The following is a 14765-nucleotide window of genomic DNA, read 5'->3' as shown; positions in this document are numbered from 1 at the left end:
TTCTGTCCCAAGCTGGGGTTGGTTCGTGCTCAGGAGGAGCAGAGATCATTGCCAGCTCAGAACAGAACCCGCCTATCTCCCAGTCCTCTTACTTGAGAAAAGCTCCTAAAATTCCCAGTCTGCTGCTTGGCTGATTCCAGATGACATAACATTCAAACTATCTTATGACTTTTTTTTTTTTTTTTGGTGCAGACTGTTGTGAGGGTGTCTGTGTGTTTGTTTCTTTTAGAGCAGTTTTAGCTTGGGAGTCCTAGATCATGCCTGTGGTGAGAAAGCTCCATAAACCAGAGTGATTCAGGGCTCTGGCAAAYGTCCTTAAACCTGGCTCGTGGAAAACACAAGCAGCAAACTCAGTAGACTCTACAGATAAATATACTTGAGGCTTAGTTGCTGATGGCCATATGTCTTAAAATTTATATAYGTATATATACATTTATATGTATAGATTTCATATAGAAGGTTGAACTGGATGATCTYGGAGGTRTTTTCCARCTTTAATGATTCCATGAATTCCTTCCCTTGYTGTGTTTAGGTAATTCAGGATTTGTTTTCTCAGCATCTGTATCTTTCCATGAGGTATTTTAAGGTGTGTGGCAAAGAAYGATGCTTGTGGGCCACAGGAGCAGGGGGTACTTTAGGGAGGGCAGAGAAATGTGACAAACTGGCATTTGAGGTGGGATATTTCAGGCTGTTGGGGTAGGAGAAGCCCCACCAGTGGGATCCAGCCTCCCCCAGCATCTCCCTGAGCTGCTCCAGGCTCCCAGGAGGAAAAGGTGGGATCTGTTTTCCTGCTGTGTGGGCTTTCCATGGGCCCTGGAGTTTGGCACAACAACTGTGCAGAGCTTTAGCTCCTTTGCTTTTCAGTTGGCTCTCGGTCTAGAAACTTTCTGCAAATTGAACTTGAAAATGAAGCCAAATATTCACATAAAACAAGTCTCCAGCCCTGTGGCCAGCCCCATGTGACCCAGTGGTCATATATCAAAATATTTTCTCCCAGCTCATCCATTACAGCGAGGTAATTTGTCAGGCTGGGAGCCCTCTGCTCATGGGAGCCCATCCCTCGTTCCCAGCAGGAATGAGCTGGGGATGGCTTTGAACCCTCCCTGTGCTCCTCTGGGGCTGGTGTCACCTGGGCTGGGACAGATGGACAGATGGACAGATGGACAGATGGACAGAGGAACAGTCTTTTCAGAGGCTCCACACTCCAGGCCACCCCGCAGCTCCTCCCTGACTCCCACCATCCCCAGCTTTTCCCAGTGCTGCCCCTCAGGAGCCTTCTCAGATGTTTGTGCCTTTGAAGAGCACTGTTCTGTTTGGGTGCTGCTCTGGGAACATCTAAGGGTGCTTCTTGCAAGCTGAATTAAATTAGATTTCCTTGCAAGAGTTCTAAAAAAGCACCTTAAACWTCAGCGGCACATGATGCTTAAGAGGCAGCTTTCTGGAAAGCCTTGGGAAAAAAAAAAATTTTGCACTTCACTGCTTTCCTAATTCCTGTAATTAGTGTGGAATTCGCTGCATAGCAGCATCCTCTTCAAAGAAACTGCCTCAGACAAATATTGGCTAATAGYAATTTTACTTTCAAATAGAGCAGGATTTGAAATGCATCCCAGTCACTGTCAGGGGATGGATGCAGGAATCAAAGATGTTCCACCAAAGCCTTCCCCGGGGCAGTCACAGGCACTGTGTGAGTGATGAGCTGGCGTGTGGAGCTCAGGATCACCATCCTGCTGGCCAGGCCTTTCTTTTCCTCTCTTTCCTCCCCTGCCTGCCTTTCCCCCTTTGATTTTGGGGTCCCGGGGTGTTCTGCTCACCCAGCCTGCTCAGCCCCCGCGTCCAGTTCTGCTCAGTCGGCCTCTGAGTTTCCTTTGGGCAGAATCTCAAGCCTGAGCCTAGCCAAAACTTTTATGGAGCCTGCTGAAAGCAAAATGATGGTACATTAGGTCTTCCTGCRCCCTATAAATGTCACCTCGGGTGAAATATAGTAGAGGAGTGACCGAGCGCATTCTTTGGTTCCTCTTTCTGCAGGGAGATTGAATTCAAAACCGGGGATGTAGCCCAGACTCTGCTTGTAAAAGTCTTTTGAGGGCTCTGGGAGGGTTTTTGAGGCAGTGCTGGGCTGCAGGCGCAGCTCACAGGCACCGGGAATGCTAAGAGCATCCCAAAGCTGAGCCGGGGGGCTGAGAGCATCCCAAAGCTGAGCTGGGGACTGAGAGCATCCCAAAGCTGAGCCAGGGGGCTGAGAGCATCCCAAAGCTGAGCTGGGCAGTGCTGAGAGCATCCCAAAGCTGAGCCGGGGGTGCTGAGAGTATCCCAAAGCTGAGCCGGGAGTGCTGAGAACATCCCAAAGCTGAGCCAGGAGGCTGAGAGCATCCCAAAGCTGAGCCGGACAGTGCTGAGAGCATCCCAAAGCTGAGCCGGGAGTGCTGAGAACATCCCAAAGCTGAGCCGGACAGTGCTGAGAGCATCCCAAAGCTGAGCCGGGCAGTGCTGAGAACATCCCAAAGCTGAGCCAGGAGGCTGAGAGCATCCCAAAGCTGAGCCGAGGGGCTGAGAGCATCCCAAAGCTGAGCTGGGAATGCTGAGAGCATCCCAAAGCTGAGCCGGGGGTGCTGAGAGCATCCCAAAGCTGAGCCAGGCAGTGCGGGGACGTGAGCGGGGTTCAGATGGGACGAACCCCCCGAACCGTCCCCTTTCCCAGCAAAATGCTGACAATTCCCCCGGAGGGGCCGAGAGAACAGCGCTGCTGGCTCACAAAGACATCGCGTCTCGTCTGAAAGGAGATCCTCGTGCCTAATTAATGTGCTCAATTAGCCGGAGCYGTGCAGCCGCCGCTCATCTCACCTGGGGGTAACCCAATGCCGCGGCCGCTGTGCAGACAGCGGTGACACGGCTGTGCTAAGCTGGGACATTGTCACGGCACAGAGCTGTCCCCGGGGCTGGCACCGTTCCCGGGGCACGGAGGGATCGCAGGGAAGCTGTCCTGGCCGGTTCCAGGAGCAGGGATCCACAGGGAAGCTGTCCTGGGCTGGTTCATGGGGCAGGGATCGCAGGGAAGCTGTCCTGGACTGGTTCCTGGGGCAGGGATCACAGGGAAGCTGTCCTGGACTGGTTCATGGGGCAGGGATCGCAGGGAAGCTGTCTTGGGCTGGTTCCTGGGGCAGGGATCACAGGGAAGCTGTCCTGGCCCTGCAGAGGGAGGAGGGAGTGCTGATCTATCTGGGGAAACATCAGTGCCAGTGGCTGTGTCACCTGTGGAGCTGAGGAAAACCCTGTGCCTTCAGAACATGGAGCTGAGCGGGAGTGGGGACAGGGCAGGGACCTCTCATGCTGGACACCTGAGCAGCAGGGAAAGGTTTATTCCCTTCTTTTGTCACAAACATCCTCCAGGGGATGGAGCCCCTCTGCTCTGGAGCCAGGCTGGGGTGTTCACCTGGAGAGGAGAAGGSWCMRSRRRRRCYYMRRRSYCCYTYCMRGRMCYKRARGRGRRKTKGRRRRGGRMYTTKRAMMAARGKTYKGRRKKSCMRGRMMRGGRSMAWKGSYTYCCMMKKSCMRRRGKSMRGGRWWGRWKGGRWWWTKGGSMRGGAWTKKTYCCYKGRGRGKKKSRGRSCCYKGSMMMRGGKKSCCMRRRSARSYKKKGSYKSCCCYKGRWYCCYKGSMRKKSCCMARGSCMRGSTKGRMMRRRKTTKGRRSMMCCYKGGRMMRKKGRAAGKKKYCCYKSCCWKGSMRGGGKKGSMMYKGRTGTCTCCTAAGGCCCTTCCAGCCCCTGTTGAGCAGGAGGTTGGGTTGGAAGTGCTGGGTGGACGGCACAGCAGTGGGTGCAGCACGGGGAGACTTGGGAAAGCACGAGGAATAAGAAGTGGAAAAAATACCCAGCCAGAAAAGAAGTGAATCGAATGTAATAATCTTTGCTGTATTGGATTACTGGGAAGGGTTCTCCAAGGCTGCCTGTCCAGCTTGATGGCAGGGAGAGAAATTGAGGCTGGGCCAGTGAACTGGGAGGGTTGTGGTGTTCACACCTCCCTGCTGGGCTGCACTGGGAGGGGGTGTGTGGCTGCACGAGGAGAGTTTTGCTGGTGAGAGCTGCTGAGGCAAAAAGGGTACTGCAAAGTTTGGTGGTTTTAAGTGAAAAAACTGAGAAAAGAAAGAGCAGAACAAACATGGCGTTCCTTTTGATAAATACGATCAAGTTGGATTGTTTCAGTGTTGTGGTCTTTGGGGTTTGCAGTGAAATGCTCTGAGCAGCTCTCGTGACTGATGCTTGCAGAATGCTGCAGAGCAAAGCATCACGAGGCCAGATGGACAAAACGAAATCAGGGAGACCAAGAAAACGCAGGAATTTACAATGCAGTGTCTTTACTCATCCCTGCTTCTTGAATCACCTTCTCAGGCCCAAATAATCCCCRTTGTTTTTCCCACTGCGTGTGCCCTCTGTGGGCAGTGTTGGCTCCTTGTGCTGCAGGGAGATTTGCTGTTAAAAAATGAGAGTTTGAGCCTGTGGTGCTKATGAGGCTCAGAGAAACCGACTTTGTTTTCTGTTAGGATTTGAGCCTGCCAGTGGCCTCCTATCAAGTTATGTGGGGAATATTCCTTAGCCAGGAATGAATTTTTTACGGTGGGGAGAAGCTGTTCTGGTCGTTTCCAGAAATTGCTTAACGAGTCAAAGGAACTTCTTTCCATTTGGAGAGCTGACATTATCAGCTCCTGGGGGGGTTGCTGCTGCCATCCCGAAATCTCTGCCCTCCTTGGATGTTGGGAGAGTCTCACTTGTCCTCTGGGGCTCAGGGGAGACTTTGGGAGTGTGTGGGGCAGAGCAGGGGGTCCTCCATTGCTTCTTGGGCCAGCCAGGGGTCCCTCCAGCCCTGTGCCAGCCAGAACAAGGATTGCTTTGGGGGGATAAGGGCAAAATGCCCTCCCTTGGCACCCAAAGCCAGGCTCTCAGGGCAGTGGGGCAGTGCAGGGTGGGTCCTGCTGGGCCAGGGCTCAGGGCTGTCCTGCCCAGGGCAGTGATGGTGGCTGGTAGTCAGGACAGCGTTTTTCTCTATCCCTCACCTTCCCTGCAGCTCCAACGTCCCAAACGAGGTCACCCTCAGCTCCAGAGCTCAGCTTTAGTTGCTGGTGGCTGGCACAGCCAGCTCGACAGCACTGCGGGGCTGCCCGGGGCACAGGATGTGTTTAGCTCAAATATTTGATCCTCCCAAACCCCCCACWRCTGAGCTGGGAGCTGTGATCCCACWGGGACTTTAATTTCCTTCATTTTCCAAGGATCCCATATGGTTGTTGGGGTGGCAGATGGGAGAGTTTTCTTTTCTGGGGGATGTAAGATAGCAGTGCATTGAATGCCAGAGAGGAGTGAGAGATTTCTGGAGGGAGTTCTGCTTAATTGCAAACACAATTTGTTGGTGACTAATGCACCCAGCCTTGCAGCATTAGCTCGTGGTAGAAGCTGTGGCACGATGGAGAAGCCATGACTAAGATACTGGCTCCTGATTTACCAACACKTCCCTCCTAAACTGCCAGTTTGGCTCCCTGCTGCCACATTACAACTTTTCTATTAATAATTAAGAGCTTTAACACACTTTGAAAGCACTCGGCAACATAAAACCTTCCAGCCCAGTTTGGAGTCTGCTGAGAGCCTTTTGGGCAGAGAGGAAGAGGGAGGGGAGTATTGATGGAGCAGAAAATGCAGCTGTTGAGCAAATGGTGCAGTGAGATATTGGGGAGAAATCCTTCCCTGTGAGGGTGGGGGTCCTGGCACAGAGGAGCGGTGGGTGCCCCTGGATCCCTGGCAGTGCCCAAGGTGGGCTGGGAGCACCCCGGGATGGTGGGACGTGTCCTTGCCCATGGCAGGGGTGGCACTGGGTGCCTTTAAGGTCCCTTCCAGCCCAGGCCATTCTGTGACTGTGTCACACCCAGGCTGGGTGCTGGGGAGGACCCAAAGTCTCGTTAGTGTGGGCCCGTGGCTGCCTCCATTGCCCTGTCCCCTCTCCCCAGTCTGTCCCAGTGCTGAGCAGTGACTGGCGGGTCTGTACCCTGCTGGTGGCACTGGTAACTGTCACCAGCACCTCGTGCAGTGCTGTTCCCTGTTCAGAAGGCACAATGCTCCCATCACCTGGAGCTCAYCTGGTGGGGAGGACACTGTGCTGACACCAGGCTGCCCCTGCAGCTTCCCTCGTGCAGCTCTTGCTCACGCTGAGAACTCWTCCATTGCTGACTCTCTGCTTGCTCCCTGACTCTCTGCAGCATTAACAGCAGGCTCTGAGCTCCGTGCCAGAACTCTGTACCAAAGCAGCCTTGTCATCTCCTCCCTCTGCACCATCGAGCATCATCCGTCTGCGCTTGGAAATGGCAATGTGGGACAACAGCTCCAGCTCTCCTCCCCAGAGTCACAACTCAGCCTGCTCTCTCTCTCTGATTCGAGTGGAAAAGCTTTTAGATGGTTTRTGAAATGACTAAAGCGGGGAAATATTCCCACACACGGGAAATCAGCCAAGCAGCAAAGTGACAAGACAAAGCMATGTGCTGGGTGTCATCAGGATTACAGAGGGACGTGTCCATGTTGGTGGAAAGAAGATCCTGAAATCTGTGCTGATGGAGATGGGGAACGGGTAAATGGAGATGCAGGGAAAGTCCATGCTTAAGAATCTGAGATTTTTTTGGATCAGTTTGAGCACAAGCCATTTTAGCTGCTTCCCTAAGTGTGTCATTTTTTCCATCCAAATGACCACGCAGCAACGTAACTCCTGAGAGAGTAACTCTGCGGGGAGTTTAACATCATTTTTCTTGCATTAAAGTAGCAAGCAGAGGAAGAGCCCTGCCAGCCTGGAGCCCTGTGAGCTGTGAGGTCTGGGGTGGTGCTGCCAGGGCCTGGGAGCTCTTCTTAAAGCCCATCCATCGCTCCAGGCTTTGCTGGGACCTCCAACACTGCTGGAGCTCCATGGGCTTCCCAAACCCAGGCTGCCTCCCATTTMATTTAGGCAACAGAGCCATGTCTGCTGGTGAGCTGCAGTCTTGTCCTTGTTTCAGCAGWGCTGAAGTGCTCTGATGTTACATAAAGCTGTAATTTTCTTTTTTCTYGTTACCTTTGAGAAGAACCTTATGTTCTGCAGCTTTGTTCCATAGGAACAGATCAGGGAGCAAAGGGCTGGGTGGCCCTTGATGTGTTTTACTGCAGTCAGGTACCGATCATGTCAGAATGGGAATATTGTTGTTTGTTCTTGAGGTGATTTCATGAAARGGCTGGAATCCATCAGTGGGCTCTGTCCACCCGTAGCTGTGAGATGTTCTGTGGCAGAAATAGCCCCGAGTTCCACAAAAATAAACAAGTTGTAAACATGTTTGAAGTGGAACCGATGTCCTCTCAGGCAGGAGAACAAAGCAGCAGAAGTTGTCTGGAGAGCTGCTGGGAAGGGTTCTGAGAGCTGCACATGCCTTGGGGGCCTGAGCCAGGTGAAGAATGCCAGAGGCAGCCTGGGCAGAGGAACAGCAATGAGAGAGGCAGGTTGGGAAAAGGGATCACAAAAGAGATTTTTTATCTCCAGCAACTCCAGCAGAGTCTTGAAACAAGAGTTACTGCCTTTTTTCACGTGTTGGGGCAGCAAACAAAACATCTGCATGGGAAAGGCAGCGTGTACGGCCAGCACGGGAAGCAGGGAGGAGGATTTAGCTCCTAAATTCATTGCCAAGCACCCTGTTTGCTGCAAGAGCAGAATTGCTGGAGGGACTCGTGGAGTGGAAGGTGCAGGTGGCCCTGCAGGTGCTGTGGCACTGTGCCCTCGCCCTGCCTGTGCCCAGCAGTGCTCCCTCCCTGCGGGATCACAGCCACTGCTTCCGAGGGACCAGCGGGAAAGGCAGGAGCCTTGGGATGCCTTGGGCCAYGGACTCATGGAGCTCCCCCAGCTTCTCCTGCTGGGGAAAGGTCCATTCTCACCTTGGAAGAYTGTGTTTCTTTGTTTCCTGCTTCTGATGGTTTTGGTTCTTAGCAATTTTCTCTTGTTTTGTTTCCACTGTGCACCCAACAGGAAGAGCCCCTCGCAAAGCCCTCCCGAGTAAGAAGAAGGACAAAAAAGCTMCAGCTGACATTGGCTGCCTGCAGGCAGCAGCCAGAACTTCCCCCCAGCCTCTCACCACCTCTRCTCTTTCTGTGAGAAACAAAGGAAWTTGGATCCTACARGAAAGGTGTTTTCCAAAACGCCAGAGGCCTTGGGATAGCCCATTCCTCACATGCACTGACGTCTCCAGCGAGGCAGGACTCGGCTCTTACAGTCCCAAAAACTCAGGAAGGGGATGCTCAAGAAAAAAATAGCAGCTTGAAAAGCAGCTTGAAAAGAAATACCTGTATTTCATGGGAGGGAGATGAACCCTTCCTACCCATCATACCCCAGGGTCGGTCAGTGTTGGGGGCAGCTCAGATGGGTCCTGAGCTATCCATGAGTTCTTCTTGAGGAAATGCTCTTGAAGGACTTGCAGAGCAGCTCAGTCATCGTAGGACCGTGTTCATGTCCTGTGTGAGCAGCTGGTGGGAGCAGGGTGCTCTGCACCCCCAATGCACACCCTGGCATTAGTGAACAGCTCTCTCCGTGGATTGCTGGGCACGGAGTCTGCTTCCTTTGACACYAAGGATCCAAAGACACCAAAATCCTGCTCCAAATTACTGATAACTTCTTAGGCAGAGGCTGGCCTGAGTGCTGGTTCCTGCTCCCGGGCTTTTTCCCCCGATAACTCTGAGAATCCTGCTGTTGCCCGTGGTCAGGAGCAGAGTGGGCACGCAGTTGTGGAGCGATGGCAGAGCGACTCGAGGAGAAATGAGAGCTGCATTCTTCTGCCATGATTTCATCTCAAATAGGAGTTTCTAGTCCCAGAAACCTGTGCTGCTGGATTTTCCTTCCACCATGCAGTGAAGAGGACCAGGGTTGGTGGCAGAGACGGTGGCCATGCCATCACTGGCACAGTCAGTGCCATGTCACAGTGGCTGTCCCATCATGTCACAGTGGCTGTCCCACACTGGCACACCCAGTGCCATGTCACAGTGGCCATCCCATCATGTCACAGTGGCTGTCCCACACTGGCACACCCAGTGCCATGTCACAGTGGCCATCCCATCATGTCACAGTGGCTGTCCCATCACTGGCACACCCAGTGCCATGTCCTCTTGCACCCCGAGCCTGCTGCCATGGTGGGGGCAGTGGTGGGAGGGGTGGTGGGGTGCTGGTGGCCATTGTCACTGGCACAGGCTCAGCCACATTTTGGTCACCAGCTCATCACCCCTCCAAGTCCCACCTTGGCCAGGCTCCTCTTGGAGAAGGGCCTCCCTTTGAAAGAACTGATGCTTGAAGGATAATTTTGGCAAATTGATGACCTTGGTAGCACCTCCTGTTTGGAGGTGGGAATAGATGGAGTGTCTGGTAAGTACCAATGAGTGCCAGGTTTGTTAAAGACTAAGGCAAACAGGTCATTTCTTTTTACTCATTTTTCAAAAGATGGACAGTTTTGATGATAAAGAATGCAAAAGGATTGTTTTAAATAGTGATGATTATTAGCAGAACATTTTGAGGATGTCGCTGACAGCCTGCCCGTGAACATTGCCTGTTTTTCCAGCCTCTGGTGAAGTCATGCTGCACTGCTGTATCCCATTTCTCTATGTGTGTAATCTTCTGACATAATAAAGRTGTTGCCTGTAATTGCAGAGGGAATTCCTGTTGAATCCAGTGACACAGCTTCTGCAAGGAGTAAAGAGTTTGGCCTTAAGTAGACATGGTCCAGTTTCCAAGGGGAAAGTGTCCCTGTCATAAATACCCCTCTTTGGTGGCACCGTGGAAGGTTCAATGTTCTGAACTTCTGCAGGGCTGAGGTTCTCCCACTGGAGATCCCTGGATCCCTTCCCTATTCCTTCTGAGGGATGAGGACATCCTGGGGGTTGTGCCCTGTCCCCACCTCATCACAGACCTGTGTGATCAGAGTCCCTCTCAAGGRAAAAATAGAAATCATGATGCTTTTACAAAACTTCTTGTTTTTACAGAGGTATTTGCAGTGGGGATAGGGATTTCTGGTGTTTTATCAGGGATGGAGTTTCTAATCTGAATTGAACAGGGAATACCAATGAGTTGCTAAGCAGAGAAGCAGTAGATGAATCAAATTGGTATTTTAGTCCAATAATTGCTTTTGAGTGAACCTGAGAATCTTTTAAATCGAACGGTTTTGAAGGAACCAAAAACTTCTGTGTGCAGTTACCAGTTCAGTAACTTGATTCAGTTTCAGTGTTGACAGCTGTGGCTTCAGGAATCAGCGCGAGGGGGAAAAGCGATGTAAAACATGGGAAACAAAATCAATGACATTTTAATATACTGAATGTATGAGCACCACAAGTGACAGACAGAGGGGGTGGAGGCTGCTCCCAGGCAGAAATACCGTCCAGAAATACCAGCAGCTCTTTGTGGGAGCTCTGGGGGAAGCACAAGGCAGGTAAGTGGCCGTGCTGCCAGCACAACCCCTGGGCACAGGGGCACGGTGGACGGGGCCATGGAGCTGGGGTTCATTGGAAGATACACCTCCTGTTGCCCAGACGAATGCAGACCCAGCCTTGAAACACTTCCCAAGGTCTTGGCACTTCATTTCGTGGCTGTGTCTCATGCTGGGAATATTCCCAAGGCACTCGCTATCGTGAGCTGTGGTCTCCGTGTCTCGGCTGCTCTTTGTTGCTGTGCTTGCACGTTGATAAGGTCTCTGGTTATGTCTTGCAGCCCTCAGAATCCAAGCCCAACGTCACCCCTGTCACCGTCCTGGCCCATGTTCTCCGCGCCATCAAGTCCTATGCCCACCTCCTCTACGTCCAGCGACTCATCCCCCATCAGGTCTGTTGCACAATTCGCTTGGCTTTTTGTTGCTTTTGCTGTTTCTGTTTGGTTTCCCCGGTTTTCCCTCACTTCACTCCCCTTTCCCTTGGCATCCTGCTCGAGCCCTCCCAGCACAGCAGTCAGCACTCAGCAAGAGAGGAGCTTTCAAACCCTCATAACCCAGGAGAGCCCCTTGGAGCACCCCGAGCCCGCTGGAGCTGCACACCCAGGGTCAGGGGAGCAGGGGCTCTGCTGTCTGTGTCACTTCTGGGCTCAGCTCAGCTCTGCACTGGCTTTGCTCTGCTCTGCAACAGGTAAGAAGTGTCCTGAGAGGAGGAAAGAGCCTTTGGAAAGCACGGTCATCCCTCGTTTTCTGGCCTCTGCCTGCTCTGGGATGCCAGGAGGTGCTGGCTGTGGGCAGTGCCAGCTGCTCTGTGCCCGGTGCTTGGGCAGGGCTGGAGCAGATCCTTCTGGAAGCTGCAGGTGAACCAGCTCAGGATTTCCAGAAGCAGCAGGCCAGGCTGGGCTGTGCCAGCCCCTGGGGTCCCCCTGTGCCCTGGGGTGTCTGACACTGGACTGGGCACTGCCGTCATGCCATGGGTGCACCGTGAGCCTGAAAGCACCGTTTGTTTTTCATCTGATGATYTCAAGCACTCCGCAGTGAAGGACCCTCTGGACGGGGAGGATTGTTTGCCCATCCTGGTTTTTAAGTGTTTGGGAGCTGCTGGTGTCAGGCAGYTGGAATTTGGAGAGGAGAGATCTCCGTTTTGGGGCTCTCTTTGCAGCAAAGCCCAAACCATTTCCAGGGCTGGAGTTTGGTGTGAAGGGAACTGCTCTTGCCATGAAGTGTTGCTGCTTCCCTGGGCTCATCCGAGAGCTCGGAGGAACTTCAGGTCCTTGGAAAGATAAAAATTGGGAAAGCCACTGATCTGAGAATGGTGACACCTTGTTCCCCAGCACAGCAGCTCCATGGGACACTTCTGTCACTTCCCTTGGCCGTGTCCCTGCTGAGCAGCAGTGCTGGATGTGGCYGGCGGCTCCAGTGGCCCAGAGCRTGSTCAGGATGGCWCTGTCACTGTCACCACAGCCTGGCAGTGTCCCAGCTTTCCACCAGCCCTGCTCCAGCCCAAAGCTGGGAAGGATGGGTGGGATTCAGGTGCAGGGACAGYTCTGTGTGCCTGGGGAGCCCTGAGGTCCCTCATTTTCCCCTCTCTGCTGGCAGCTCTCTCCGTTCCTGGCTCTCCCTGCTCCGATTCCTCCCCCGCAGCGTGGGCACGCTGACACTTCCAGCAAAGTCTAATGGCTGTTCATTCTCTTTTACCTTCAGCTACAGGCTCTAAAGAAGTGCAGCAAATTCTTCACCAACCTGTCTTGTTTTCTGTTTCAAAATAACTTTCCCCAAGTGCTGATTCTTCCTTGTGAAGTCCTCCTTGTGGTTGCAGCTGCACTGGGGTGGGTTTGGCAGAGCAGAGCCGATGGCAGTGGGTCACTGCCAGCACCCAGTGCCACCTTTGCTTTGTGCCAGCTCTGGTCAGCCGTGGCYCCTCAGATACAGAACATTGGAGCTCTCCTGGGCACCCCTGGCTRTGCTGGGGCTGTTTGGGCACCGCTGTGAGCTCTGGGCAGTGCCAGCCAGGCTCAGACGGGTTTTGCATTGCAGTGAATTGCAGCTCATCTCCAGAGCCTTCACCTCTCCTGTCTTTGTCCCTGTCCCTGAGCAGTCTGTGATGGCCCTGGCAGGGCAGAGCCCCTCGCTGGTGCCCCCAGGGTTGTGGGGATGGCTCTGTGCCCACTCGTGCCTCTCTTGCAGCTCTCCCCTGCGCAAGGCCCGCGCGCTCTACGCCTGCAAAGCCGAGCACGACTCCGAGCTCTCCTTCACGGCTGGCACCGTCTTTGACAATGGTGAGTGCTGGGCTGGCAGGGGGTTGTGCCCAGGGCAGTGCCCCATGGTGGGGCCGTGCAGCCTCTGTGAGCCCTCCCGGGGTGCTGAGTGTAGGGGACAGCCTGGAGAGCTGTGCCTGCCCCAGTGTTTGCCATACACACACTGACCAGAGGCTCTGGGAAGGGCAGATTGCATTCCAGGGATCAGCAGCAGAAATACTCCGTGTGGGTGCTGTGCTGTTTTGTGCAGGAGATGGGAAAGCAGAGTGTACTTTTCCCTCTGTATGTGAGCGCTGCAGTAGGTGGGCTCTGCTCATTAACAAACACAGATTTGGGGTTCTTGCACCAAGAGTTTGTGCAGCTCTGGCTCAGTTATAATCCCAGTGTAAAGAAAAGACTTTTCACYACTTTCCAAATCATTCTTGGCTTTKAAATGTTAAGCATTGTCATTTGGGAAGCTCCKACCACAGGCACTGGTTTTGCCCTGGGATATAGAGGCGAGTACAGCAGAAAGGGGAGGAGAATGAATATYTGTGAATTAAAGACAATCCTTCTCYGAAGCAGCTCCATAGTCATCTTATAAATAAACATGGTCTCCCCTCTGAGAGCCCGTGGGAATCAGAGCAGCTAGGAGGGGAACAAGTTTGAATTAAATACGTTCTGTTTGCTGATAAAAATCAATGGATTATTCAAGGGGAGAAGTAGACAGCGTGTTCCAGTCACTCAGCAGCACAGCCTTGGCTGAGGCAGAACCAGCCCGGCTCGGGGGGAGCCTTGCTGTGATCACRGGGCTTTACAAATCCCAAAAGGATCTTGGCAACACTCAGAGATGGGTTCTGCTTTGGCCTGGAGCTCCTCTGAGGCTGCAGGGGGCTGATATGGGATATGCAATATGGGATATGCAGTATGGGGTATGGGATGTGAGATATCAGATATGCGATATGGGCTATGGGATATGGGATGTGGGGTATGGGATGTGGGATATGGGGTCTGGGGGTGCTGCTGCCCATCTGGTGGTACCTGTGAGAGCTCCTGGGCCCAGGCCAAGCTGGCATGTACAGGGTTACAGTGTGATGGAGCTAATCACGTCCTCTCCACCTTCCAAGAGATCTCAGCCCAAACCTGGAGGAGCTCCTGTTTTTATCCCAAACACCTCAGTTCCCTCAGCCCAGCAGCTCCRGTATTTGGAGCCTGCAGCTCACTGGTCCTGCAGTGGGATCCTGGAGAAGGGAAGGCCAAGGAGTCACACAGGGAGCAGGCAGGGACAGAGCACTGCAGAATCCTGGGATGSTTTRGGTCAGAAGGGATCTGGAGGATCATCTGTAGCTCTGTTTCCTTTGAGATGAGCACAAATGAAAGGTCTCACRTTCCCTTTCCTCCTCTCTGCAGTTCACCCATCGCAGGAGCCCGGCTGGCTGGARGGGACCCTCAATGGCAAGACAGGACTGATCCCTGAGAACTACGTGGAGTTCCTATAACTGGGGGGGCACCCAGCGCCAGCGCTGAGCATTCCATGGTATCCATGGCACAGTCCTGCAGGCCCCGTGCCCCGTGGGTGCCGCGGTGGGGACGTCCCCGTGCCCGCAGTTGGGTSTTGGTGTGGATCTGATGTGACCTGYKCYCYGTCCTGCGGCCGTGCTGCGCTCGGGGGGAGATGGAGAGACWCCCCCAGCCCCACAGCGGGGGGCTCTGAGCCCCACATCCCAGCAACGATGGAAAACCAGCAAAGGGACGGCTCCGAGGGGCCGGGCTGGGGACTGGGAACGGCCGAGAGCCCCCGAGATGGGGTTCCTGCAGGGGGACCTTCACCGGCTCTGGGGGTGTCACCGGGCCCAGGGATCCATTCCAGCAGCATCCCACTGAGGAGGGCAACCACATCCTGTGCTCCCTGGACTTCCCTGGACCTCCACAACTGCCCGAAGCACAGCTGGCAGTGACCCCAATGTGGTGATCCCAGTGAGGTGACCCCAGTGAGGTGACCCCAATGTGGTGACCCCAGTGAGGTGACCCCAATGTGGTGACCCCAATGTGGTGACCCCAGTGAGGTGATCCCAA

At 53.8% G+C, this 14765-nt stretch overlaps 1 protein-coding gene across 4 annotated transcripts in view; it reads left to right on the top strand.

Moving 5' to 3' along the window:
- Positions 1 to 14325, top strand: part of ARHGAP26 (Rho GTPase activating protein 26) — a 104033-nt gene extending 89708 nt beyond the window's left edge. For 2 of the 4 annotated variants that reach the window (XM_057384655.1, XM_057384656.1), the window contains exons 21-23: positions 10737 to 10847; positions 12640 to 12731; positions 14100 to 14325. In XM_057384655.1, coding sequence (XP_057240638.1) covers positions 10737 to 10847; positions 12640 to 12731; positions 14100 to 14188 — 292 coding nt within the window. In that variant the 3' untranslated portion in view covers positions 14189 to 14325. Of the gene's footprint in view, positions 1 to 6240; positions 6856 to 8018; positions 8213 to 10736; positions 10848 to 12639; positions 12732 to 14099 lie in introns of those variants that run through there. The other 2 variants (XM_057384657.1, XM_057384658.1) reach the window with 2 other exon arrangements.
- The last annotated feature ends 440 nt before the right edge of the window (positions 14326 to 14765 follow it).

This window comes from Malurus melanocephalus, unplaced genomic scaffold, assembly GCF_030028575.1.
Source record: "Malurus melanocephalus ecotype Western Australia unplaced genomic scaffold, MMel_1.1 scaffold_730, whole genome shotgun sequence".
Taxonomy (NCBI): domain Eukaryota; kingdom Metazoa; phylum Chordata; class Aves; order Passeriformes; family Maluridae; genus Malurus; species Malurus melanocephalus.
Note: the sequence above shows the minus strand (reverse complement) of the source record. Positions and strands in the feature narration are given on the sequence as shown.